At 52.5% G+C, this 27,685-nt stretch overlaps 1 protein-coding gene and 1 long non-coding RNA gene across 5 annotated transcripts in view; one reads left to right on the forward strand and one right to left on the reverse strand.

Moving 5' to 3' along the window:
- The window catches only part of NFATC2 (nuclear factor of activated T cells 2), a 156,153-nt gene extending 129,806 nt beyond the window's left edge, over positions 1-26,347 (reverse strand). Inside the window, exon 1 of one of the 4 annotated variants that reach the window (XM_069548831.1) lies at positions 26,100-26,347. In XM_069548831.1, coding sequence (XP_069404932.1) covers positions 26,100-26,169 — 70 coding nt within the window. In that variant the 5' untranslated portion in view covers positions 26,170-26,347. Of the gene's footprint in view, positions 1-9,578; positions 9,917-26,099 lie in introns of those variants that run through there. The other 3 variants (XM_069548832.1, XM_069548829.1, XM_069548830.1) reach the window with 3 other exon arrangements.
- LOC138417824 (uncharacterized) lies at positions 20,253-27,058 on the forward strand. The gene is made up of 3 exons (XR_011248308.1): positions 20,253-20,457; positions 23,375-23,581; positions 26,478-27,058. It is a non-coding gene; the product is annotated as an uncharacterized lncRNA (long non-coding RNA).
- Positions 27,059-27,685: the final 627 nt, after the last annotated feature.

Genomic DNA, 27,685 nt, shown 5'->3' on the forward strand with positions numbered 1-27,685 from the left:
CATGGCTGTGTAATGGTCCATCAGATGCCACCATCAGACTTGGCTTATCCAGTCACTGTGCCACCCTGCCTCCGTTTTTCAGGAAGACAGCCATCTGAGGCGGAATTTGTGCCTCAGAGAGGCCCTTCTCTAAGAGAAGACAGTCTCTCCCCATTTGTCACGTGGCATACAGCAGAGAGCAGGGCTCCAGCGACTTCCTTGCCAAAAGGAGAAGAAAAGGTCTGGTCAGAAGAATCAACCAGAAACAGACCTCAGATAATCCTCCCTCTGAAACAGGGTACGTGTGGCTAACCCGCCTCTCTGCCAAGGCCCTGCCCAAGGAGACACGGGCAGGGGCCCGGCCGCCCTCTCTGCTTTGATTCCTCCAACTCACTCAGCAAAGACCCCCTTCACCTTTATGCCAGTGCCTCAAAGAGCTGTGCCCCTCACTGAGCCCCGCAACCCCTGACACAGCATGCAAACCTGGTTTCCACCTTTCTTTCAGCCAACTTGAAATCCAAGTGCAAACTTCCCCTTGAAGACAGTGGGGCCCCTGGAACCCCTGGCCAGGGGCAGAGACTTAACATTAATGCCTGATTGACAGATGGCTTCTTTATTTACACTCATCGCCAGGAGCTTTCACTTCAGTGCCTTGTCCCCGGGGGCGGGTACACTTGATCAGAGGCTCCTGCCAACTCCGGGCATTAATGACCTCCTCCTTTCTCCATGGCAACAGAGATGAGGTCACGGGTTGTGGATTTCACACCCGGAGCCCACCTTCTCAGGATCACGCAGGTAAACAGCCCCTTTTTGTGGTCTTTACAATGCCTTTCGCAAGCACTGCAGACGTCAAGGCTTCCCCTACCCCGCCCTGCACTCATTTAACAGTCCACCTTTCTCAGCATGCCCAAGCAGGTTTGTTTTGATAAGGACCTTTATAAATCCTGAGCTTTTGCAGGCAACTTTCTTACCTTCAGAAAGCTCACTCAGGCGTGGCTCAATTAAAATTCACGTAGAAGCACTGCCTTTTAGAAACATATCTTAATAACCGAAACAGGCTCAAGTGAGAAAATTCTCTTTTTCCCTCAAAACCTCAGGTCAGGACACACAGACGATCCCAAACGCCAGCTCAGGAAAAGCAATCTCTCTGCTCTTCCTGTAGTGTCCTCTCTACCTTGGATATATTTCTCTGCAGAAGAAAACAGCACTCAAAGTCTACGGCACAGAACTTCAGATCTAAATGCCAGTTTGTAAGAGATGCAAGGCACAGAAGACTAAACACCACCACAGGGACACTGCTGGCAAAGCTCATCACACAGAGGCCAGTGCAAGAAAAACGGCCTGCTGCTTCAACAAAGGCAAGAAGACAGACTGGTGGGGATTTCTACAAAATAAGAGAGATCTGATGGCCATGTCAATGATTTACAGTGTTAGGATCGCCTCTGGATCTTGGTTCAAACAAATTAACCACGAAAAGACACTTGTGAGACACGCAGTAAGTTTAAACACTGGACATTTGAAATTAAATATTATGGCTTTGGAGGCTTCCCAGGTGGCACAACCGGTAAAGAACCCGCCTGCCAATGCAGGAGACTTAAGAGATGTGGCTTCAATCCCTGGGTCAGGAAGATCCCCTGGAGGAGGTCATGGCAACCCACTCCAGTACTCTTGCCTGGAGAACCCCATGGACAGAGGAGCCTGGCGGGCTACAGTCCATGGGGTCGCAAAGAGTAGGCCACGACTGAGTCAACTTAGCATGCAATACAGCTTTTTAGGTTTGGTGATGGTATTGGATTTTTCTCAGGAGCCCTTATATTTGAGAGCTACATGCTAATCTATCTATCGATAAAATATCCCATCATCTGCAGTGTGATTTAAAGCAAGCAGAAGTGGAGACGCGGAGCACACACGGGGGTGGGGGAGACTGGCCTTCAGTAGGTAACCGTTGAAACTGGGTGCTGGGAACGCACAGCTAATGCTACCATTGTCTCTACTCTTCCTCATTTTGGACAAAGTTTCGGAAAATGTCACAGGCCACTCCTCTTGCTTTGGGGGAACCTGCCGCGGGCTTTCCTCTAGGCAAGAAAGTTGATGCAGCCCAGGAAGAGCCCCAGGGCGAGTCTTGCCTTCTTCCCTGAGCTCGGTTTGGGAACAATCAGTAAAACCCAACCTCGCATCAGCCCAGGGAAGCCGGGTCTGGCTGGAGCTCTGGGGCGCCTGTGGCTGTTTCCTGTGCTGGGGAGGGAGGGAGAGAGGAAGTCCCTTCATGGGGGGAAGCCACAAGACATCCACCACGCTGCACTTCCCAAGGCTGCCGCTTCCTGGCAGGCTCAGGGGTCCCGCAGCACCGGGGCAGGACACCTGAGAAGGCCCCGCCTCTCTGAGGAGCCGCCTCAGGGAACCTTGCAGCCTGAGGGTCTGGACAACTGAGAAAGCTTTTGCCGCAGGCCTAGTTCTGTGGCTGAGGCAGGGGCCTGTGCCCCGGGCAAGCTTTTCATCAGAACTGATCCCTACAGAGGGCTGCCCTGGTGGCTCAGTGGTGAAGAATCCACCTGCCAATGCAGGAGGCGAGGGTTCGATCCCTGAGTCGGGAAAATCCCCTAGAGGAGAGCATGGCAACTCACTCCAGGATTCTCACCTGAGAAATCCCATGGACAGAGGAGCCTGGTGGGTTCCAGTCCATGGGATCGCAGAGCGCTGGACACAACTGAGCGTGCAGGCGGATTGCACGTAAGTTGGATATCATGCTATGATGCCAACTGAAGCCCCACGGCCAGTGACTCATCTCCAAAAAGCATCTTCTCTTAAGGCTTAGGATTCCTCAAAGGCCAAGGCAGAGACTCTCCCCTCCAAGGACCCAGTGCTCTCAAGAAGTTGGGTGAGCCAGACGGTTTCTCAGAGCCTACCACCCTGCTCCCAGCCTGCCGTCCGACCTTCACGCAGCCCCAGTGCCCGCGCTCAATCACACTGCCTTGCGGGAACCTGCCATCACCACCCCATTTCACAGATGAGAAAATGCAAGCGGAGAGGATCAAAATCACCTGCCTGGAGGCAAACCACTAAGAAGGAATTATGCAACTTTTCTTCCATTTATAAGGCAATGATTTATTGCGTGCTTGCTAATGCCAGGTACTTCAACTTGGCCAAGGTCAAGCAAGTAAGAGACAACTAAGGCAGAATTTCAAGCCAGGACTTCCTGACTTCAGTCCTGTTGCTCTGGCTCATTAAGCCTATGGCCGTGGAGCTGGGGGGACACGTGCCCCAGAAGGCATGCCCAACAGTTCACTGAGCTGCAGAAAGAAATACAGAAACAGCAGAACTCCCGCTTATACTCTGTCCTTCCCCACCTGGGTTTCTGCTGCATATTTTATGAGTATAATCCCATTAGGAGAGCAGTGAACATTCCACTGATAATTATATAGATATCAAAACATCATGGGTGAATGCACCCCATGTTGGCATTAAGGGTACCCAGGAAAGCTGGGGTCAGTGAGATTCAGGCTGAGCTGTAGTGCTGAGGACAGGGACTTAGGGCCCCAGCTGCCTGGGCTCGAAGCCTGTCCTGCCATGTACTTCTCGTGACTCTTAGCAAGAGTGAACTGACCCCCAAGAATTCTGGCTTCATGGGTCCTGGGTATGCCTGAAAGATTCTAGTCTGTAGCCAGGATTAAGGACCACTGGCCACCAATGCTACATTTCTCAAATGTATTCAATCCCATCCTCTCACAGGACTAAAAAGCCTTGGGAGCCAACTCAAATAACACAGCATTAAGATTTTAAGAGCCTCTACTTCTGATCAAGGGCTTCCCTGGGAGGTCAGTGGTAAAGAATCCGCCTGCCAACCGCAGGAGACAGGGATTCTATCCCTGGGTCGGGAAGATCCCCTGGAGAAGGAAATGGCATCCGCTCCAGTATCCTTGCCTGGGAAATCCCAGGGACAGAGGAGCCTGGCGGGCTACAGTCCCTGGGGTCACAAAGAGTCGGACATGATTGAGCAACTAAGACAACAACTTCTGATCAAAAGCTGAGGGCACCTTAAGAACAGACAGCCTTTAATTTGCAAGCTGGGATGACATGTGTTCAATAGTACAGAATGATTCGGACAACCTTCTCCCTAGTTCTTTCTCCTCCCTTGACAAGGCCCCTGCTCAACTCAGCCCTCATTTCACCTCTCCAGCTGCACCTGGAGACACTATTTGTACAAAGCAGGCTTATTAAGGCTTGTCCTTAACTCGACACAGACGGCAACGTCTCTGAATGTCACATGTGTTTAGCGAACTTGCTGGCTTAGAGCAGAGCTCTATTTTTAGTAAGTACCAAAAAAAAAAAAAAGCCCATGATACTATATATCAGCACCTCACCTGTCCCTATTTGTTTACCAGGCTGTGTCCCACATTGGCCTGGGGGCCAGACAAGGGTAAGACCACATTTCATTCATCTCTGTACTCCCACTGGGCCTGGCACAAAACCAGCATTCAATGAGTGTTTGCTGAAAGAATGAGGCTTTAATTGTGCCCTGTGAATGGGCGGAGAGCAGGTGGCCCTGAGTTGAAGTGCAGGTGACATTAGAGAATGGGCTACAGCAGGGTCTGTGACCCTCTGTGACTCTACCTGAAAATGGTATAAAGGTGAGGCACCTGCAATGCAGGAGACCCGGGTTCGATTCCTAGGTCAGGAAGATCCGCTGGAGAAGGGATAGGCTACCCACTCCAGTATTCTTGGGCTTCCCTTGTGGCTCAGCTGGTAAAGAATCTGCCTGCAAAGTGGGAGACCTGAGTTCAATCCCTGGGTTGGAAAGATCCCCGGAGAAGGGAAAGGCTACCGGCTCTAGTATTCTGTCCTGGAGAATCCCATGGGCTGTGTAGTCCCTGAGGTCCCAAAGAGTCGGACACGACTGAGCGCCTTGCACCCCAGGGTTTTCAGGTGCAGAAGGGACGCACACGTGCAAATGTGCTCCTGCAGCACATGGGGCCTGAGGCTTTCATCAGCCTTTCAGAGGTCTGTGACCCAAAGGAGTTTGAGGATCAGCAGAACAAACTCTAAGCAACAGTCAGGAGTCCATTTTCCTTTCTGAAAGGTCAAAGTTAACGCCAGATGCATCCGCTCACCAGAGGAGGGACACACCAGACTCACTGAGGCAGACTAGAAGCAAGCCCTCCCAGCACGGCCCAGAGAAGATCTGGCACCTCTGGAGGTGACTGGGGATCTCCAGAGTCCATCCGTCTTTCCCAGTGTATTACAAGCTGGAAGAAGTAAGAATGCATTGATTTCACAGGCACATACAAAGAAATTAAACTTCTGATCTGTCTACCAACAGCCACCACGCCTCTCCCCACCAAGGTGGGCTCATAGCCCTAGCCAGGACTACCATAGCCCTGTCTGCGTTCTTTCTATTACTATGTATTTAGCTCTTTCGCTCAAAAGAAAATAAGTTTACTTTGCATGCCTCTAAGAAAATAAATCTGAAAACTCAGAAAGGTGAAGTGGATGATTTCCTAGGAAGATAAAGTTTACCAAACTGGCTCCAGTCAAAATAGAGAATGGATACAGCCCAGTTCCCATAGGCACAATCGAGAAAGTTATCACAGAACAAGACCATAAGGAGGCACCCGGTCCGGGCGGCTTCACAGGAGAATCCTATCACAGCGTGAGAAACTGGATAGTCCCAATAATACACACACTGTTCCTGAACGTAGAGAAGGAAAGACATTTACACTTGCCAGCGCACCAAAAAGGACATAACAAACATCACTTGTGGCTTAATTGCTAAGCTGTGTCCGACTCTTGCAATGCCGTGGACTATAGCCTGCCAGGCTTCTCCATCCATGAGATTTTCCAGACAAGAATATTGGAGTCAGTTGCCGTTTCCTTCTCCAGGGGATCTTCCCGGATCCACAGATCAAACCCAGGTCTCCTGCATTGCAGGCAGATTCTTTACCGGCCACCAGGTGAACACTGCTAAAAGAAATCTTCAAAAAATATTATCCAGTAGATGCCAGGCCCACCACCATATGAAAATAATACACAGTGACCGAGTGGGGTTAATACCAGGAACGTCTCAATATTAGGAAATCTATTAATATAAATGATCTTAGAATAAAATATTTATCCATAGATGCTGAAAAGTCTGTTCAGTTCAGTTCAGTTGCTCAGTCGTGTCTGACTCTTTGTGACCCCATGAATTGCAGCATGCCAGGCCTCCCTGTCCATCACCAACTCCCAGAGTTCACTCAGACTCACATCCATCAGGTCAGTGATGCCATCCAGCCATCTCATCCTCTGTCGTCCCCTTCTCCTAACTCAACTCCCATTCCTAATCAAAACTCTCATGAAAATAGAAATGGATGGATACTTCCCTAACATAAATACATATGCCTCAATTCTAAAGCTAACACTGAAGATTTTCCTGCCTGGGTCAGAAACCAGGCAAGGACGCCTACTTTCCACTACCATGTAGATGCTATTGGAGGCATCAGTTGATGCAATTAGACAAGAAAACCACTAACTGGTGGAGGGCAGGGACGGGGTCTCGTTTTCTATCACGTCCCCAGGATCTAACACCATAGGAGCTCAACAGCTAGATGGATGAGTAAGTGAATAATGACTCACATGAACCGAGCACCTCTATTAACAAAATCAAAGGTTTAATAAAAAGCTAGGGACAAATCACACTGTGTTAACTGATTTGAATGGGTTAAGCCATTCAAGGCAGACAGTCCTATGAGGGAAGGACTATCAGTCAGTTATGTGACAGCTGAGCAAACAGAGGTCCAGAGAGAGTAAATGACTCGCCCAAGATCATCTTGTCAGTAATGTTTTAAACTCCAGTCTTGCATGGTGCCAGGCCCCTAACTTCTTTGTGCGTGTCTCTCATCAAGTGAGGGGCCAAGAAACTCACACAGTAGATCAGAAACAGGCTTGGGAGCAGGACGGCCAGGTTCACGTTTCAGCTCTGCCGTGTACCAGCTCTGCTTTCTGGGGAAAGTTCCCTCACCTCTCTGTACCTCATCAACCCCTCTACAAAACGAAGGTGACAACCTTCTATGAAGTGCGTACCTTCTATGGTTGGAGGGGTACTACACGGGCTAATCACAGCTGCCACACGCTCAGGTTCCACAAAATAAGCATCAGACTTCCCCCAACTCCCTACGTGCCATCACCAGCTCCTGACAATGTCTGTCCCAGGAGCAACCCTCTTCCTTCCTTGGTCTTTTGCCAAGCCAGTTGCCCAGAGTTAAAGAGAATACCTCACGTGTATCACCAACATAGTGTCATGTGAGACAAAGCCCATTAGTAAGACACGGGCTAGTGTTGACCCTTGGGGAGTTCCATCATGCGGAAGCAGAGAAAAGTGCCTGCTATTAACATCTGGGTGAGCCCAAGCCCGACCCACATCTGGAACAGCTCGCTTCAGCCTCTCAAGGCTCACGACATCCCTTCTCTTCCTGAGCCATGACGTTTCTGCCCTGGTGCCTTCCCAGCAAGGCGTGATTCCAGATTCCAGAGCATAATTCCTCATCCTTAAGTTGGGCTGCACGTTTGGCACGGAGTAACTTTATGGTGGAAGAACCTGCCAAAGGCTACCTCGGCCAGGTGATCTAGGCTATCATCAATAACAGTAACTCATGTTGATGGTAGGTACCCATGATGTGACGTGATGGAAACGGTCACTTTATCTCTGCAGTCTTCCTCCCCCAAAACCCATGGCCCTGTCCAACCATGAGAAACACATAAGACCCCACTGAGAGGACATTCTACAATGTACCTAGTCAGTATTCCTCAAAACTGTCAAGCTCACTTAAGAAAAAAAGGGACAATCTGAACAAAGTATGGACTTAGCTTCATAAAACTGTATCATAATATTGGCTCACTAATTATAACAAATGCATTCTGCTAATGAAAGATGTTCCTCCTATGGGGAGCTGTATATACAAGAGCTTGCTGTATGTACTCTCTTTACAGTTTTTCTGTAAATTTAAGACTGTTTCCAAAAATACAGTTTATTTTTTAAAAGATAGATTCTGGGGCCTTCACCGTGGTCATTTAGACACCCATCTGGCGGCCACCAAGCACCCCTTTGCCAAGAAAAACTATAAAAAGCACCTCCCATCAGATTTGGCTTGGAAACTATTTCCCCGGAAATCTCCCTGCTGCAGGAAAAAAAAAAAAAAATCCGTTGATTGTGAATCTTGGAGGGGTGTAAGTATTCCCTCCAAACACGACTTTAATCTTAACAAAGAGCAAGACCACGGATGCTAGAGGGATCGTTTGCAGATTCTTAATTGTATCTTTTCAAAGCAAAGGATGGCCTCCAGATTGCAACTCAAGAAGACTGGTTTCTTTGGCTGGCTAATTATTTCCATCTCCAGCCAAAATAGAGAATGGTTACTAACTACCATCTTCACTTGGTATCCGATCAAAGGGCATCTCTGAAGTCAAAGCAAGCCCCTCACCTAAGGAGTTTCACCTGAAGACGCTGCGGAGGGAAAGTTGAAATTTCTTTGCCTCACACAGCATCTCTGGGAAACAGCAAACTCAGGAGAGTCCGGAAAGGGCCTCCTACACACACCAGCCAGCACAACCCCTTCCTGCTCCCCCGAAGCAGCCAAGCCCAAGTGCATCTGGAAGTCACCAACAGGCCTGCCCCCAAGGCTTCAACAAGCACTGGCTGGGCTAGGCTGTCAAAATCAGGAAGCCTGGTTGGGTTCTTCTGTTTTTCTTCCAAGACAACCTGCTAACCAGAAAAATACAGTGAGGCTGGGTGTGCGACGGTCTCCTCTGACCAAGGCTCCTGTTAAACACGTGAAATGACGGCCCAGCACGGGGAAATCCCCAGCCCCCAGCGCAGAGCGCAGTTGTAGTAGGGACTGACAGGTCGCCGAGGCAGGAATAAGCCTGCACCTTCCTGAAACCACAGGCGGGCACCCTCCAAGTCCCCACAGTCTGGATGCCTGTGGGGCGGCGCGGGGCGGGGGTGGGGGGGGACCCACTTAATAAAGCTCAGCCTGAAGCATGTGAGGTGATGTGCAAACGGCAGCGGCAGAACTCAGGGAGGAAATGGGCCAGCCGCCTAAGATGAGGGCAAACCACCCCCTAGCATTAGATACAGACAACCTCTTCCTTAGAGTCAGCGCAAAGTCCCCAACAACGCTCGAGCACCATGGGGCTCGGAGGTGGGCGGATCCGCTTCACCAGCCCTCTTTTTGCACCAGTCCCGGCCGAAAAACTCCATCCTTCGGCTTCCTCACCTCCTCCCTCCAAAAGCAAAACTCATAGCTTCCACCGCACACTGATGACCAGCAGCGGGCAAGAGACCAGCTGAGACCCCCGCTCCCTTTTGCTTCACTACCAGGGACCCTCGGGGAGAAGTAACTAGAAACTGGGTCCCCACCAGGCAGAGTGAGCCTAGTGCCCTCTAAAGGCGGCTGCACTCTCCGACGGCTCCCGCCCTCCCTCTCACCTGGGGAGAGGCACCCCCCCAAGTTCAGGCCCCCCAGGAAGTGTGACGCGTCGAGCAAAGGGGCCCCACCCGTGGCCACTGCCCAGGCCCCAGCCCCAGCCCAGGCTCGGGGGCCAGGCCGGGGCGAGCCTCCACCGACCTTCGATAGGATTCAAATAGTCATAATCGAAGAGGATGGAGAAGTCGAACTCGTCTTGGGGGCTGCCCCCAGGCTCGTGGCCCGGGGCGTCCCCGCCGTCGGGGTCGGGCTGCGGCTCCGGGGCGTCCATGGCGCGCGGAGGGGCGGGCGGGCCGGGGGCGGAGGCGGGCTCGGTGGACTCCCGGGCCCCTCGCCGGCGAGGGCGAAGGGGGCAGGAAGCGGGGCGGAGAGGCGGGCGGAGCAGCGGGGTCACTGTCCTCGTGGGGACACACGCGGGGTCCGGGGATGGCGCGCCCGGGGGAGCTGAGCGGCGGCGGCGCGCGCTTCCTGCTCCGGAGGCACCTGTTGCAGCCCGGGAGGGGAGGCGGGGACAGCGCGGCCCGGCCGGCGGGGCGGGGCGACACCCCGGGACCGGGAGGGCGGGGACGGCCGGGAGGAAGCCGGCCGCCCTGGTCCCGGCCGCACCGCCCGGCGCCGCGCGAAGCCACCCGCCAGGCGCTGGGGCGCGGCCGCCGCTCCCACCCTCCCGGCCTGAGCGCTGCGCCCCTGCCGGACCCCTGCAGGACCCAGGATCCGGATGAGAAAGCCACTTCTTTTTGCCCTGGGTGACCGGCTGACACCAACAAGGTGGGGGCCGGGCCGGGGGGCGCGGTGCACCCACTGCCTTCTCTTGCGGACCGGAGCCTCTGTGAGCCCGCAGCTGTGGCTCGACTGCCACCTCCATCAGTCACATCCAGGACTTGGCGAAGACTCCCAGATGCCGGCAAGGCGCAAGTCCTGCCTGCCTTTCCATCTACGCCTCTTGGCCACCTGACATCTCCAGGGACCAGCAGGCACCAGACACTCGCCCGGGGACGTTTAGGTCCTGGTGGGGGAAGAGTCAGGACCCAGATAAACTCCAGAACAAAGAGCATCCCCCTGGGCTGCCCCGAGAGTGCTCACCAGAGATGTAGGGGAAAGGCTGGGGGCTGGGGCGGCTTTGGTCCCCTCAGCGGTTAGGGGGCACGGAGGGGCTCTGGCAAGATGGCATTCGGAGGAACCTGACTGCTGTGCAGACCCGGAGGAACAGTGCTTCGGAGGTGAGACCCAAAACCAAGAGAGGCAGAAGCTCGGTGTGGCAGAGCAGGTCAGGGGGCAATGCAGGTGGAAAGGGCAGCTGGGGCCCAGTACACCTGGATGCTTGGTCAAAACGCAGATCCCCAGGCCCCGCACTGGAGCTTGAGTACGTAAGTCTGGAGTAGAGGCTCGGAGATGTGCATTTTTAGGCAAGCATCCAAGGTGAAGGCTGGGAACAGGTACACTTAGGGAACAACGCATAAGAACTGACTCCCAACAACCCCCCCATCCCCCGCCCCGCCATAAAACACTTCCAGAGGTCTTGCACCAAGTTAGCTCAAGTCAGAAAGCAGACTCACAGAGGTAAAGGAGACGCGACCAGCGGCCTCCACCTTTACAGCACATTGGCACCACCTGAGACGCTTTAAAAATGCCTGTTCCCAGGTTCCAATCCAAACCCATTGAAGGTGTTTTTTTTTTTTTAATGACCTCAGATAATTCTAAAGGGCGGCCAGGGTTGAGAATTACTGGATCAGAAAAGGAAGTGGGAGAGGTTCAGGGGTTCCCTGAGAGCCACAGCTTGACCTGAAATGGGGACTGACTCAGATCCTTCCCCACATGCCAGAGGGATGGAGAGGATGCCCTCTTGCAGGGGAGCCGTCCCGGTTCCATTAAGGGATTCGTGTGACGCTGTCAATCATGCATTCCCCAGACCTTTACTGGGCACCTGCTAGGTGCCAGGCACAACTACAGACTCTGGGGTGCAGCTGTCGGCAGGACCGGGTCTCTGCCATCCTCATCCTGTTTACGTCCTGTTGGTAAAGAGATACAGCAATGAACAGGGTTTCCATACTGCACTTAGACCAGTGACTCCTAACCCCACTTACACATTAGCCTCACCTGGAGAGCTGTTAAAAAAAATTCAAGAAGCTGGGTCCTAGAAGGGGCCAGTTACAATCAGAATGGTTGATACTCAGGCATCAGTATTTTGCAAAAGCTCCCCAGATGCTTCCAGTGTGTGGCCTGGGGTAAGAATCACTGGTTTAGACACAAACTCCATTCCAGGGTCCTGGGCCTGGATCCAAGACTCATGCATTTCCAGTCTGGGGAAGCTCTTTCTGGTTGTCAGAACATTAAAAAAAAAAAAAAATCCTCTTGTTTGTTTCTTAGGCATAAACATACACACCCCAGGTGTATCCAGCAAGTACCCTAGGGGTGGCTGATCAATTTAGGTGGAGGAGGGGAGATGACCCAGGCTAGGACTACTGATAGCCCAAGCATCCAGAAGGAGGGGCCTTCCAGGTGGCAAAAGAATTTACCTGCCAATGCAGGAGACACGGGTTCGAACCCTGGGTGGGGAAGATCCCCTGGAGAAGGAAATAGAGCCCACTCTAGTATTCTTGCCTGGAGAATCTCATGGACAGAGGAGCCTGGTGGGCTACAGCCCATGGGGTTGCAAAAGAGTCGAACACGACCAAGCGACTAAACAAGACAGCAATCCAGAAAGAGATGGATACTCTTGGGTCCCTGTGACAGGACTCAGAGTCCAAACCCTGAGATTTAGCCAGGGACAATCGAAGGAACCAACCCATCCTTGTGCTACAGACCAGGAGCGGCTAGTGTCATCCTCACTGGTCCCTTTTCATCCCTCCAGCCGTGATGACTAAATGCCTCTAATCTAGAGGACATCTGTTGATTCTGCCTACCTGGCGTCATTCCCCGATGCTTCTGATAACAACACCCCAGTGTGTTCCTTTGGGAAACTACTCTTGATGATGCAATTTTGGTAAAATTATCAACCCAGTTGTCCCATAACTACCCTGGCGAAGAAGTGTACAAATGACCCAGGCTTGGCCAATCAGAGCATTTTATCTCCATTAGCCTGTGAGATCCACTCGGGCAGGGGTCATGATTGATTCATTCACAGCTTTATGTACAATGGGTGTGTGGATATGCAGATAGATAAATGAATGGGTGGATGAGTGGATGTTTGGATGACAGATGGATGGATGGATGAAATGGAAGAGTGGATGGATGGATGGATGATGGATGGGTGGGTGGATGATGAAAGAGTGGATGGATGGATGATGGACGAATGGGTGGGTGGGTGAAGAGTGAATGGATGGATGGATAAAAGAATCTGATTGTCCTTGTGTATATAAGATCCTTATATTTGTCTTTAAGGATCCTCCTCTCTAAGACTTAATCTGGCCACCCCATTGTTTGGGCAAGAATCTAAATTCTTACCCCCAACTGACATCCTCTTGAGATAGCCAATAATAAGATGACATAGTAAACGTAAAATCACCTTCCATTTGATAAACTGCCTTGTGAGAATGGTTCAGGACATGGCAACTAATACTCTCATTGCCTCAGTTGTTCCTCTGAACAGTAGAAATATTTTTTAAGTTTCTAGAATCTGGAATCTGCACCAAATCAGAGCTCTTAAAGGGAAGGGGTTCAGACTAGGTCCCGACCCAGAACAGAGTTTCTGCTAGAGCACAGGGGAGTGAGAGAGTTTTCTTCTCTAAAGGCCACTTTGAAGGTTGGGGGATGGCATATTTTCAATTCCAAAATAAATAATTTGTGCTGTTAGAAGCAAGGAGCATAATGCACGACCTTTATGCATTCAGAGGCCACTCCAGGAGTGTGGGGTGGGGTGCAGGCCTCGATGGTGCAGCTCTGTCAACCTGCCCTCTGCCCCACTGCTGACCTTGTGGAGGCCCTGGCCTTTGAGCTTTCCTCCAGGCTCCCCAACAAAAGTGCAATGGGAGGTTAGTGAGGCCACTGAGGGTCTGCAAATCCTAGCACACGTCTGATCCCGGCCCAGGATTTCAGCTCCACTCAAAAGCATTGACTCTAGCGTATAATTTACAAACTGAGACTCGGGCCATGAAAGGGAAGCAGACGATGAGGCAGAGGCCACAACAGTAACATCAACACGGAACTCAAGAAAGGCTTCCTTAGGCAGCTGATACTTGAGCTGAGAACAGAAGGCTGAGCAGAAGGTAGCCAGCGAAGAGTGAGGGGAAGAACTAACAGCCAGCTGGGAAAGTTTGTACAAAGGCCCTGAGGCAGGAAGAGGCAGGAAGTACTGAAGAATCGAGAAGACTGGAGGGGCAGGTGCTTGGGGACGGACCAGAAGATGGTGTGGTGGAAGGCTGGGGGATCGGTGGGGCCTTCGTGGAGAATTTTGGACCTAAGACCAATGAGGAAGGACTAAAGTGCGTTTAGGCAGGTATGTGACAAGATCACACTTGGGGTTTTAAGTGGTTGCTCTGGGTTCTGGGTGAAGAAACTGCAGGTGATGAATTAGGTCCATGCAGCCATCCAGGCGAGAGACAATGGGAGCGCGGGCCGTGCTGAGGACAGGAAGCAGCGGAAGCACACAGAGGCGAGCGCACTCTCACCCTCTAGTCCACCCTTGAGTTCTCTCTTTTCCTCTTGCCGGCTGCCTCTTTAGAAAGGCAGCAAAATCTGATTGCACGTGAACACAAACACTCGGAGTATACCGGCCCTCCCACTGGTCCCACCCCGCCCCACCCCACCCCAGGTGACTCTGAGTGCTGAGGCCCCTGCACGCCGGCCCTGGAAGGACAACCCCCTCTGCCAGCACGTAGCCCTGCGCTCCTGCCCCCCTTCTGGTATGAAGCTCATTTTTAGCCTCAGTCTGCGCTTCTCCCAGAGCTTCCCCAATCGCTCAGCCGGTAAAAAATCCGCCTGTGATGCAAGAGACACAGGAGATACGGGTTTGATCCCCGGTTTGGGAAGATCCCCTGGAGAAGGGAATGGCAACCTGCTCCAGTATTCTTGCCTGAGAAATCCCATGGACAAAGGAACCTGGTGGGCTGCAGCCCAAAGGGTCACAGAGGCGGCCAGGACAGAGCAGCTAAGCAGCGGGCCTGTCCCACCGTCCACTCGACAGCTGCATCTGGGCACCCAGCAGGCGCCGTGGAGCGCACCTGTCCAAACCAACCTTCTTATCGTCCGAAACTGCTCCTCTCCCACAGTTCCCAGCCAGATCACCCTCCCATTCGTCACGTTCTCCCACCGAAAATCAAGGAGCAAGCCCTTTATTTCTCTCTGCTCACACCCACAGGCAAACCCTCAGCAAACCGAAAAACCCCAAACCCCATCGTGTTTCACCAGCTTGACCATTCCGCCTCCAAGCCCAGCAAGCCTAGCGCACATCATCTCTCACCCTGATGACTGTCCTCCCTGGCCTCGTTACTTCCACGCTGGCCCTGACATGGAGCTGCCAAAGGGAAGTTTTGAAAGGGATCCCTGTAAGGGCCAACATGGAAGGAACAAGATGAGGGCGGAGGCTCCCACAGGCATCAGGGAGTTAAACACAAGCACTTTGACCTACAAGGTCCTAGATAAGCTGCCCCACGCCAGCCCCCTTTAGGCATCATCTCCAGCCACGGTCCCTTCTCTGACTTCCTTCTGCCACCCACTGCTCAATCGTCCAGCTGTTCCTTGAAAATACCAAGCATGGCCCTATCCCGGGGACTTTGCACCTACTATTCACTTTCTTGCTTTGTTCATTCCTCAGCTCAAACGTCAGCTCCTCAGAGAGAACTTCCACGATCATCCCAATAAAAACAGCACCCCCTGGCCTCCTCCGCCCCCTGACCCTGCTTTGTGTTCCTCAAAGCCCTTATCTGGCAGCATGTTTATTCATAAGTACATTTGCTCATCTTTTTCTGCCTCTTCTCAATTGACCCCACAAGACCAAGAATGTTTAATTGACTGCTGTCTCTAGGGCTGTCAGGTGCAGTACCCAAAGGACACCCAGTTAAATCTGAATTTTGGACAAACAATGAACGCTTACGTTTTTTCGCTCAAGTATGTCCCCCCAACATTGTATGGGACACGCTGAAACTAAAAAAGCATTCGTCGTTTGCCTGAAATTCAAAGTTCACCGGACATTCTATATTTTAATCTGGCAAGTCCAGCTGTAGCCCCAGATTCTGGAAGCGTTCCCAGGGCACGGTGGGCACTCACTAAGAAGGAGCTAAAGGACTGGATGAAAGAACAGCGCCCAACAGAGCTCACACTGAGAGATCTCTCAGAACACGGAGTGGCATCAAGAGGCAACCCTGAGTCCCTGGTTGCCTCAGTTTAATGGGACTTGTCAGGGATGTCTGAAAATCTGGTGTTTTGCACAACCGGTGGCCCGGCCTCTAGCATGGTTATGACACCTGTAATTATTTTTATGTAAATAACATTTCATCTGACTCAGTGGCTTCAGGGAAATTCTGCCTGTACATGCTTTTTTTCTTTTTCAAAAGGAAAAGAAAAAAAAACAGACTTGTAAAAAATTTGCTCTGGTATAGGAAATAGATTCCTGGGGTCATTATAACAAAACTGATGGGTTTGAATCCAGTCGCTGCCTTCTCTTCCAAGCTGAACTTCCTGGAGGTCAACGGCACCCACAGGCATGAAGACATCACTGTCTGGCCAAGGTTGGGGTGACCCTGTGGTACCATCAGGAAGATCACAGAATGGGGGCCCAGGATCCAATTCGAGTGCTTCCTCTGAATCACTCTGTGACTTTTAAGCAAGTCAATTGGCCTTTCTGGGCCTCAGTTCTTCTATCTGTAAAACGGGGGCAGTAAATTAGCTCATACCTGAGGCCCCGTTCCAGCTGAGGGTCCAGGAGGCTTCAGTGCTAACCTGAGCTGCAGCCAAGGTCAATTTCATGGGTCCAACCTGTGCCATCGCAGAGGGTCCTGCACCCAGAGGACCACAAGGTCTAACACCCTGCTATCACCATCTTAAAGTTCTTAGCAATATTTGAACCAGGGGCTGAGAATTTTCTTTTATGCTGGGCCCTGAGGACTACATAGCCAGCCCTGATGGCAGCATGTAACAACTAAGTCACCTGTTCTCAGCCCAAACCCCACGGGCCTGACGGCCCCATCGTAAGAAAAGCTCAACTAGAAAATGTAGGCCCTGCAATGTGCTTAATCAGAAAAGTAGGAACTCTCCCAGATCCCAGAAAGGACCACCCCTCAATTTAAGTACATCCAGGGATTATCACCCTAGAAGCCAATATTTTAATTTACATACGGATGCATTTGACTCCTCCAGGACTGGAACCAGAGTGAGGCAAGTGAGGCAAAATTCAAGAGGGTACCAAAAACCTCAATAATCAAATACACTATGCTTTCATAAAACATTTTTTAAAAATAATAAGTACAAAGAAAATCTATGTTAAGCAAACCATTACACTTGGGATAAAGACAGGGTCAGTAACAGTGCTGTGTGGACCCACCCTCCCTAACCTTAACCCTAACCCCTAACCCTAACCCCTAACCCTAACCCTAACCCTGAGGTGAAAGAAAAAATGAATAATAAAGATCTTGTCTTTAAATCTTTTTTTCTATTTTTGGTTCATTGTAGATTTTTGCATCAATTTTTTTGTATTTATTTATTTACTATTTTGCCCTGTAGCATGTGGGAAGCTTAGTTCCCCGACCAGGGATCAAATCCACGCCCCCTGCAGTGGAAGGCAGATTTGTAACCACAGAGTCCCTTTGCATCAGTTTCGATTTCTAAAATATTTCGACCACTGAGTATCCTGGCGTCCCCTTCCACGTTGCCTCTCCTCAAAGCCAGTTTTCAGGGATGACCTCCTCATGATTTGGGGGAACCACAAGACAGTTTCAAACTTGACTTTCACTCCAATCTACAATCAACGTCATCTTTTAAAGCCTGGACAGAACTTCTCTGCTGTAAGAAAGATAATTTCCAGAAGATTGCAGCTGAAGGCAGTTTGTTGAAACTGGCGCCACCCCCTGATCCCACCTCATTACCACCAGGCAGGCAGAGAGGGTTAAAGCTCCAGGAAAACAGGGATCTACCAAAAGCCGGAATCCAAATGGAGGTGTGGACTGTAAGGAGACACCCCACCGCACAGCAGTGGTGGTCACAGGCCTGCAGTAGCTTAGCCAAACCCATCCTGCAGGCATATTATGTTTGGCCTGCCCCGTAACTTTTTTTAAATCTGAACTTTTTTTTTTTAATTGAGCGGTTTCATTTAAAACTTCAAGTATCCGATGGGTCCCCCAAATGGGAAGACCAGGCCACATCGGACCTGTGCTCCCCGGTGGCCCCGGCACCTGGGGCTGAGCAGAAGCCGCCGCTTCCAGGTGATTCTCCTGCTGTTAGGACATCACCGCCCCACCCACTGCCCCCGTCCACCCCGTGGGCATGTGGGCACCAGACCCTGGTCTCCAGGCCCTCGACTCCTTCGCCCTGGTCCCTGCTCACCTACTTTGTCCTGGCTTCGTCTGTCCTCTCCATCCCTTGCTTCCGCAGCACAGTCCCTTCCGCCTTATGGAACTGACATTTCACAGGCGAGCACGGTCAGCACACTGGCCTAGCCCTTAAACTGCGGTTCTTGCCTTTAATTAAGCAGGAGGTGTCACCATCCCTCTGCCAGGGGAGCTTCGCCCTCCACTGAATCAGAGCCTTAATGGCCTTAATGGCAGCAGCAGAGCGCTGGTTAGCCAGGGGATGGAACATCGGTTAGTCTTTGCCCAACCCCAGAACTATTTCTTAACCGTCTGCTGTCTCCCTTTGTCCACCGTCACCCTTCTGTCACCCGGCCGTCTCCCCAGATGACCGCACCCCAGGATCGGGGCTCCCACATCCATCCTCTCTCCTGCCTAGTCTTGCAGACTCGAGCATCTGTGTCGAGTTCATAATCTATGAAGTCAGAGAGGGATGCGGACAAGCAAGCTGACCTCAGGGATCTCGAAGCCACCAGCCTCCCTCCAGCACAACCACACCCCAGAGCATCTCCCACCCGCCCCCTCCCAAAAGACCACATGGCCTCCGCTCTTGCCCTCTCTCTCTCTCTTAAATTCCTCTATCAACACAATCAGTAGACTGCATTGAAACTTTTAGTTCTTTTGCCACCAGGCTCCTCTGCCCATAGGATTACCCAGGCAAGACTACTGGAGTGGGTTGCCATTTCCTTCTCCAGGGGATCTTCCCGATCCAAGGATCCAACCTGAGTCTCCAGCATTGGCAAGCAAATTCTTTCCCACTGACCCACCAGGGAAGCCCTCGTAGGTTAGTAGGCTGAAGAAAATGAACAGCTTGACTCTGAAACACCAAAATAAGAGTGAAAATGGCAGCTAACAGGCACTGATCACTGTCTATACACTGACGTGATCTGCAAACCTCCAAGCTTCCGCCGTGTGTAACGATTACCATTACCCCCGCTGCTCAGCTAAAGAAACGAAGGCATGGAGCAGGCTGTGATGTTACTTTCGAAGTCACACATGCCCCCACGGAAGTGGTTTTGTCCCACAGCAGTCTGATACTCATTACTGAGTCACAGTGTTCCTGGGTTATTAGCTCAGGGTGGATGCGCTGAGGGACGTTTTTGGACCAAGATGAAATGCCGAGAGAAGCCTTCTGACTCCCGGTGATAGCAGAGGGAAGGAGGAGATACCAGGGGAGTCCAGGCTGGGCCGAGAGGAGACCCGCTGGAAGAGGCCCATATTATTCACAAAATTAATGGCAAGTGCCCTTGAGGGCCAAAGATAGGGACCACCGCTGCGCAGCCCCAGGACTCAAGGGAGCACAGTTTGGAAACCAAAAAGGACAAGTCTCTGCAGACAGGGAAACACCAACTCCTCCCTGCTCCCTGCTCCCCACCCTGGCCCCAACCCCTGTCATCCCCACCCAGGCCACTGCAGTCGCCTCCCACCTGTATTCTAAGCATCCCCTGTTACCTGGGAGAGGTTTCCCACTTAAAGGTCAGTGTGATTCTCTGAAAAGACTCAGCAACTCACACCCTCAGTGACTTCTGACTTCCCCAGGGCCTCCCTATTACCAGGAGAATGAACTTCAAACTGCTCGAAAAATCCTGCTGGGTCCTGCCTTGGCCTGCTTCCCCCACCTTTCTATTCATATCACACTTCCCCTCCCTCCCTTTCTGTTTCAGCCACGCAGGGCTGGCTGCTCCTTGACTATCCCAAGCACAGCTCTCTCCTCTGGGCCTTGGGGCTCACTGTTCCTTCCGCCTGAGATACTGTAGAGACAGATCCCTCACTGTTCAGAAGTCACTGGATACGAGGAAGGGACCCACAAGTGTGAATTACCCCATGAGTGTGTGTTGAATTACATCCTCTCCCCAAATACGCTCAAGTCCTAACCTCAAGAACTGGTGGCTGTGATCTTATTTGGCAAGAGGGTCTTTGCAGATGTGATTAAGTCCAGATGAGGTCTTCAGAGCTAAGGGTTCAAATCCAACGACTGGCATCCTTGTAAGAAGAGGAGAGAACACACACACGCAGGAAGAAGGCCATGTCAAGGCAGAGACGGAGAGTGGACAAACACAGCTAGGAACCAGGGACCGCCGGGGACCTGCGGGGACCGCTGGGGGCCGAAAGAGCCAGGGAGGGGTCGTGCCCCGCGCCTCTGGCGAGAACACGGCCCTGACACCTTGATTTCACACGTTCAGTTTCTGAAACTGTGTGAGAATAGATCTCTGTTGTTTCAAGCCACCCGGTTTGTGGTAATTTGTGATGGAGCCACAGGAAACTCAAACACCCACGCACCACACACAGGTATAAACAGAGACCTTCGCAGCTCTGAGCTCCTGTTATGGTCTCTAGCCCTTAGCACCATTCCACGTTTCTCTTGGACGTTCCTGGGTGGCTGCCCTAAGGTTTGCCTTGTGAGGACAGACACCCTTAGTCTTGTTCACTTTATCCCCAGCCTGTTGAAGGGCAACCGGTACATCAGAGATGCTTGAAATGGTGAAAATGAATTAAATGGTCAAGGCGGCTTCTAAGAGGAGGTAAGGCTGAGTTGGGCATTGAAGAAAAATGTGGGGAAAAAAAAAAGGGAGCAAGGACCCCGGGGTGGAAAGACTGGCTTAGCCAAGGCTGAGGGAAGGACTGGGGGGGTGCCAAGGGGCGGGGGGGCAGCCCGGACCTGCTCCCACAGCAGCCTGGGAGCCGGCGGCTCAGGCCGAAGAAGTGCAAGGCGGAGATTTGGCCAGCGAGAGGCTCTGAGGAAATGGGTCCCTATTGGCAGGTCCCAGCTGGACAGGGAAGGGGTGCAGCGGCCACAGGCTCCTCAGCGGCCCAGAGAGGCAGGTGGAAGGCAGGCGAGAGCCCCACTGCGAGCCCACCCAGCTCACCAACTGGCTGGGAGACCCTGCTGCAGGAAGCAGCGGAGGCAGGACCGGGCAACCCTTAAAAGCAGAGCTTTCCGCACCGGCGCTGCCCTCCGAACGCCTTGACCGGGCCCGTCTTGGTTTCCTCTTCTCGAAATGGAAAGATCATACTCAATCCCAACCAGTCAGGTTATTTTGGGAGGATCCACTAAGACAATATCTGTTCCTGCTCGGCCCTACAATATATACAGTCTGGTAGGGAAAACAGAGGCCCTCCTTGCCATGACTGTTCAGCCTAACGGGGAGCAACACGGTGCAAGGGGATTACTTCCGAGCTTTGCCACCAGCGATGTGACCCGGGCGCAGCGGGCACCCCTCCCTGTGCAAGACGGGGCTGGTTGGGGGCCAATGAGGTGGCCCGCGGAGAAGCCCTGGGACGGTGCCTGGCAGACACGGGGCCCTCGGGAGGCAGTGGCAGCTGTCACGGTCGTCGTTGTCGTTGTTGTTGGGAACTGACTCATTCCAGACAACAGCATGGAAGCGTGGGCCTGTTGGATGACCCACAAGGAAGCCTGCTTAGGTCACCAGCGTTTGGTGGGAAAACACGCAAGTCAAAACCACCGTCATGGTCAAAAAGAGGTGGAATGAGTGAGCCAGAGGACGGCGCGGTGCTTCGGCGTTTAAGTCTTAATTCTGTGGCCTCAACAGGTCAAGCAACCCTACTGCACACCATTCGTGTATTCCTCCATCCGCGGAACAGAAAGTACTGAAAACCTGCTGAGTATCAGTCATGTTCCAGGCACCGGGGCCCCCGGAGTGAATAAGACAGCTGAGGTTCCTGGTTCCTGGCGTTCAGTTCTGGAGGAGGATGCAGACATGGCGTGGACAACGACCTTCAGTGTGAGGCACATAGGATAGGAGAGGGCAGGGGGGACCCTGGGGGGCACAGAGGGCCCCCCCCCAAGTCTGGGCGGTCAGAGTCTCGGATTCCTCATCTAGCAAAGGAACAAAAAGAGGAACCTGCCGCGCTTCTCCGAGGCGAGAGCCGAGATGTTCGATCACAGGTGTGCATAGTGAGAGCCAGCCAATGACAGTATGTGTGGCAAGCACTCGGCGACTATCGCTGTTGTCTAGGTTGGATTTGGGGTGTATAAATGTTGAGTTAATGAAGTATACAATAATAATAGCAGCACTTATTAATTGAGTTATTTGAGGTTCATGCTGCTTACTGAAAGACTGGAACTCTCCTTAGATTGGTAAATGATGGTTGTCATTCCCTTCAAGGGACTCTGTGGCCTTGAGACCCTCCCTGTTATTGTTGTTTTTGATGTTTAGTCACTAAGTCGTGTCTGACTCTTGTTGCAACCCCGTGGACGGTAGCCGGCCAGGCTCCTCTGTCCATAGGATATTCTAGGCAAGCATACTGGAATAGGTCACTATTTCCTCCTCCAAGAGATCTTCCCGACCCAGAACTGAACCCGCATCTCCTGCATTGGCAGGCGGATTCTTTACTGCTGAGCCGCCGGGGAAGCCCGAGACCGTCCCTTATTGTTGTTGGTCAGTCTTAAGTCATGTCTGACTCTTTGCAACCTCATGAACTGCAGCACGCCAGCCTCCCCTGTCCTTCACTATCTTAGACCCTCTCTACAATTCGGCAAATGAAGGGTTAAAGTCTGGTCCAGCAGGGCAGTCTCCTGGGACACTGCTCCTGCCATTCCGATTGGTTGATACTCAGTTGCTACATACAGTAACCAACACTCCAGACAATCTCACTAACACTTTTCTAAATGTGGGGAAACCGAGGCACAGGAGAGTGAATCACTTGTGCGAGGTCACGTAGCCAGCGAGCAGCAGAGCCACGGTTTGAACCTCTCAGCTCACATCCTAAGCTGCTGATGACTTGGATATAAAAACCTGGGATCCACGAGAGAGTCACAGAACCGGACGACCTGGCCCTGTCCTCAGCTGACTTAAGAAAAGTTCTTAATAAAGGCAGGAGCATCTGGGGAAATGAGTGCTTCTCTCTGAACTTCTGGGAAGAAAAGGAAAAGCCCAGAGGTCTTTGTGGAGGAGGCACAGACTGGGTAGCCAGGGAGGGGCTCAGCCAGGAGGGGGGCTCTTGGAGCAGGTCTGGGTTCTGCTTGGGAAAAAAGCAATACCGGCTTTACAGCCCCCTGGCCGTCTGGGGACTTTCAGTCCTCTAGTGGAAGTGGAAAGACGCTGCTCCAGAGGCAAAGCAAGGCACTCTTCCTGACTCACCCTCCACTTGGGACAACTTAGGGCTGCCTCAGTTTCCCCGTCTCCAACATGGATGCTTGTCCCCTCCACACTACCCCCATCACACAGACTTCTCTCTCTTCCAGGATATGGCAAGGACCAACGTAATGTTGGCAAAAGAGGCCAGGACAAGGGTCTGGCCTTCCTCAGTGTCCTCATCCGCCAAACGGTGCGATACCAAATGATAATAGTAGTAAGCTCCAGAGTCAGCAGAGCACGCGGTCGAGAGCCTGGGTCTGAGTCCCAGCCTCTGCCACATCCCTGCTGGGTAGCACTTGACTGACTCCTGCCCCTCTCTGCGCTTCACTCCCTCCTCCAGCCCTGACAACGAGAGACTTCAAACCCTCAGCCCTGCCGCCCCTACTCAGCGCTCAAAACACTCTCTCACCCCTGCGGAAGGCAACAGAGACCTTGCCGTGTGCCGGGCTTCCTGCTACAAACCTGCTCTGTGATCCTGGGCAAAGCTGGTCCTCATAGTTCTCAACTGTCAGAAAATAATAACAGCCAGTGCATGTTAAACACAGAGGTAAGTGTTTTATACGCATGATTTCATACGATGCTCATGACTCCCCTGTGAGGTCATCACTGTCATTATTCCCTTTTACAGACGAGGAAATGGAGGCTTGGCAAGCCATAATCCTAGCCCAACCTGTGTCACTGTGAAGCTCCAAGAAGTTACAAAGTCTCTTGAGAGGTTTAGGGTACTGTGACTCTTCAAAGAATTTTTGCCATGAAATCTAGTTTCTATACCAATATGTTAGTTTTGTATTTTAATAGGAATCACAGGGTATTTATCCAGTGTTGACTATAAGCACGGCAGCATTTCAGATGCCTTACACATGTCACCTCATTGACTCTCACAACCTTCTTTAAGGGAGACATTACTGGCTTCATTTTACAGATGTGGAGACTGAGGCCCAGAGAGTTTAAGTCACTCACCCAAGCAAGATCACATAGCCGAAATGCAGTGAAGCAGAAATTCTAAGCCAGGCAGAAGGCAGGGAATTTGGGTCTGGGAGTGAGCAGAGCTCACCCTGTGTTTGTTTATTCCTGAAATAGTTTCCATCATCCCACTGCAGATAAAACTGAACACACCTCTTTCAGATCTTCAGTTTTTCCCAGAGCCTCGGCCCAAAACTGCACAGCAAGGTCAGTATTTTCTCACCATGCAAATAGTTCTATTTGCTATTTAATGACCCCGCCCATCTACATGCACCCTGAGGTCTGCCCCTCTGCTCCTGGTGGTGTTTGAGTGTGAAAGGCCATTTGGGTTTCCCTCAGGAGACCCCGATGCGGGCATAGTCGAAGCGCCTCTCATGCCAACTGTTTCTGAAGCCTGGAATTGCAGCCTGTGTGCCCAGCTGCTTTGGCATGCCAAGAGTCGTTTGCCGGGAACAACGCGGTGCCCTGTCTCCCACATGTGGACACACACTAGCATGCACGTTCTACAGTCCCTGAACACACGAGCGTGGGCTGAGGAGGTTAGGCAATGCGTGTGCACACACAAAACACACACACACACTTCCAAACCTAAGAGAGGACCAAGTTCACAAACCTGGAGCAGAGGTGTAACAGCCTCAACAGAAGGTGAGGCTCGTGTGAGATCACACTGTAAAACAGAAGTCTTCCCAACACTCTTCTTCCAAATAGACTTAATTTTGGCATTTGTCTGTCCCCTATCCCCACATCATAACATCAAACACTGTCTTTCAGTATACATGGCATGGCAGTAAAAACCCACTCCCGTCCTTAATATATCTGTCGCCTGTCTCAAAGCACCCCTTTTAGAGGTGATGCGATATTAGTAAAGATCCTGGTCATTACGTCATAGGCTTGACCACCAGCCGAGGACAGGATAAACTGGTACCAGTTAAAACGTCCAGAGTGTTGGCAGGGTCTTGCTTTCAAAAGTGCAACTCAGCTAAAAATATGTCATTGAGGTCCTCTGTGGCAAAGCACACCATTTACCTAACCTAAGGCATTTGGCCCCACTCCCGTTTTCAAAAAAAAAAAAAAATAGCCCCTCAGGTTTATTTACAGAAATTGTCATTTCTTCCCCCCCAGAACTTTAATCAGCCACGCAGAGCACAAAACCTACATTCAACTCTGATTTTATGACACGAGGCTAACTCCTCCTACGCATATTTATTTCATTTAACTCTTGCGGCCCTGCCCTCTCCGCCATGCCCCCCACTCTTCTCAGGACTGGCCTCCGAAAAACACATCCCATCGCCTAGTTTCTACTTTTCAAGTCCGCTTGGTTAGTGGACAGCCAAAACTCCTCCACAATCCCAAACCAGATGGGCCATTTTCATATCATATTCGTATAGGTTAAGCCCCTCCAGTAAGATCTAAGTAGTATGATTCCAGGGCGAACTCCAAGAGGAGGGAGAAAAGGACAGAAAGACGGAAAGGAGAGTGTAATCAGATCGCGAAGCAAACTGATGGTACATTGCACTTTAAAGGGGGAACTGGCGAACTGAATCCACCAGGCACATCAGGGGAAAAAAAAACAAAACGGGAAAGAAAATTGTTTAAATGTCCCAGAGCATCTGCGGCTCTGTTAAAAAGTAAAGCCTTCATTACTAGATAGTAAAGTACCAAGCCTGTTCTCCTAAAGAAAAGGAAAAAAGAGCTAAATAATGATGATGGTGATGATAATAATACCGCTGACATCTGCTCTCCAAAGCCCAGCGCGGAAATGGTTAAGCAGCCCGCGGTTAGTAGCGAGAATCCCTCCGGGTGTCCCACGGAACGGACCATCCTTCTGACAGGCTGGCCCGGGGAAGGAATCCCGCCTGGGGACGCTTCGCTGCCCCCGCGCGAGGTGGTCCCAAGTCGGCGCCCCCGACCCCCCTCCTTGGCCAGGGCGGGGGCGCCCGTCCTCCCGGCCACGCTACCTGTGCGCCCTGGGAAAGCGGCGTCCCCGGGCCTGCCCGCGACCTCCGCCGGGAGCCGAAAGCGCTGGCCGGGGAGAAGCAGAAGGGAAAGGGCCGAGAGGCGGGAGGAGGAAGCGGCCGGAATAGGGGGCGGGGGGCAGTTACCTTGGTCCACAGACCCCATGGCGCGGAGGGGCTCGCAGTGCCCCCGTCTCAGCGCAGCCTCTCTCTGCATCTGGAGGGGACGGGGGCTCGGCGCGCGGGCTGAGAGGGCTCGGCGGGGGCAGACCCGGAGCCAGAGGGGCGCCGTCCTCTCTAAAGCATGCTCGGGGGGCTGCCCTGGCCGAGGCGCCTGCGAGCGGCCCGGGAGCTGCGCGCCTCCCGCCTCCCGGCTCCCGGCTCCCGGCGCGGCGGAGTCGGCGCGGCTCGGCGCTCGGGCTTACTCGAGAGGGAGCGCGACTTCCTTCCCCGCGCTCCGTGTTTATAGGCTTTCAATGCAGTAAAATAACGGGATTCCCTCACTGTTTCCTCCTGTTTACCCAGCGCCATGGAAACCGCTGGATCCCGTCCATCTCCAAAACTGAGGGCTTTCCTGCAAACTCCACACTCAGGAATCCATGACGTCGCCCGCTCCGCGGCCAGCCAGCTCCGTGGCTCCCTCGGCCGCCAGCACAAGTCCCTGATTGTTCGCGGAGAAAAGTCAGGGAGACGGAGCGATGCGGGCGACGGCGAGGGGAAGGGGGTGGGGGCGTGGGAGTGTCCAAGTCGGTCTTGCCCGAGCTCCAGGCGGCCGTTCGCAAGGATCGCCCGGGCCACCGCCTCCCTCACCCGCTGCAGCTTTGCATAAACCCTGCCCAAGGCTCCCAAGCGCCCCCCAGACCCGCGACCCCCTTCTTTCAAGCGGGCGTCTCTCAGAGCAAGTCGCCCAGGGCTCACACGGACATCTCAGGGGGTCCAGGGCTCCTGAACATTGACCTGGGGGGGGGCGCCCTTCCCTGTCCCTGGGGACCCCCGGCTGCCCAGAATTTTTGTGCTCAGGACTGATGCGGAAGAAGAGGGAGGTGTGGGAAGAGAGAGGGGGAGGGGAGGAGGGAAAAGAAATAAATAACGGTGCCTTGTGTCAACTCTCCAAGATTTTTTTTTCAAAGAGGTCTATTTTTAGATTCATTTAGAAAACCCAAGGTTTCCAGTGATGCTCAGAGGCTCCAGCAATAATGAAATGGCCAAAGAGACGCCGAAACCAGGCAACGCGTGTGTTTACACATGCTCTGAATAAACAGGAAAATAAAGGGAAGGGATGTCATGAACTCTGCACAGCCTCCAGAGGATGGTCCGTGGGATGCCACGCGTGGCCCCCATCAACAGGCCGGGGACCCCCCGGAGGGCGGAGCAGGGGGAAGGAGGTGCTGCTGTCAGAGTGCTCTTTCTGAACTCAGCCTGGGTTTCCTCCACCTGTGCGCAGGGTGGGAAATTGGGGGCCCCTCCAGATGAAGCCAACTCTGCAAATGGCCATTTCAGACCCTGTCGTGGGCACTGATAAAACTTCGGGGAGCACCAAGGCTGCTGACTCATCAGCGCCTCCACACTTTCTTACAGACCTTGACTGCACGTTGAGAGGGGCTGGCTCCACTGTGTTCCATGACTTGACCCACTGGAGCCGCACTGGGCTCTTGGACGTGACCATCCCTGCTGGACACAAGGTCCCACAAAGACCCCCGCGCCCACCCAGCTCACTTCAAAGCCTGCTTCAG

Source organism: Ovis canadensis, chromosome 13 (genome assembly GCF_042477335.2).
Source record: "Ovis canadensis isolate MfBH-ARS-UI-01 breed Bighorn chromosome 13, ARS-UI_OviCan_v2, whole genome shotgun sequence".
Classification (NCBI taxonomy): domain Eukaryota; kingdom Metazoa; phylum Chordata; class Mammalia; order Artiodactyla; family Bovidae; genus Ovis; species Ovis canadensis.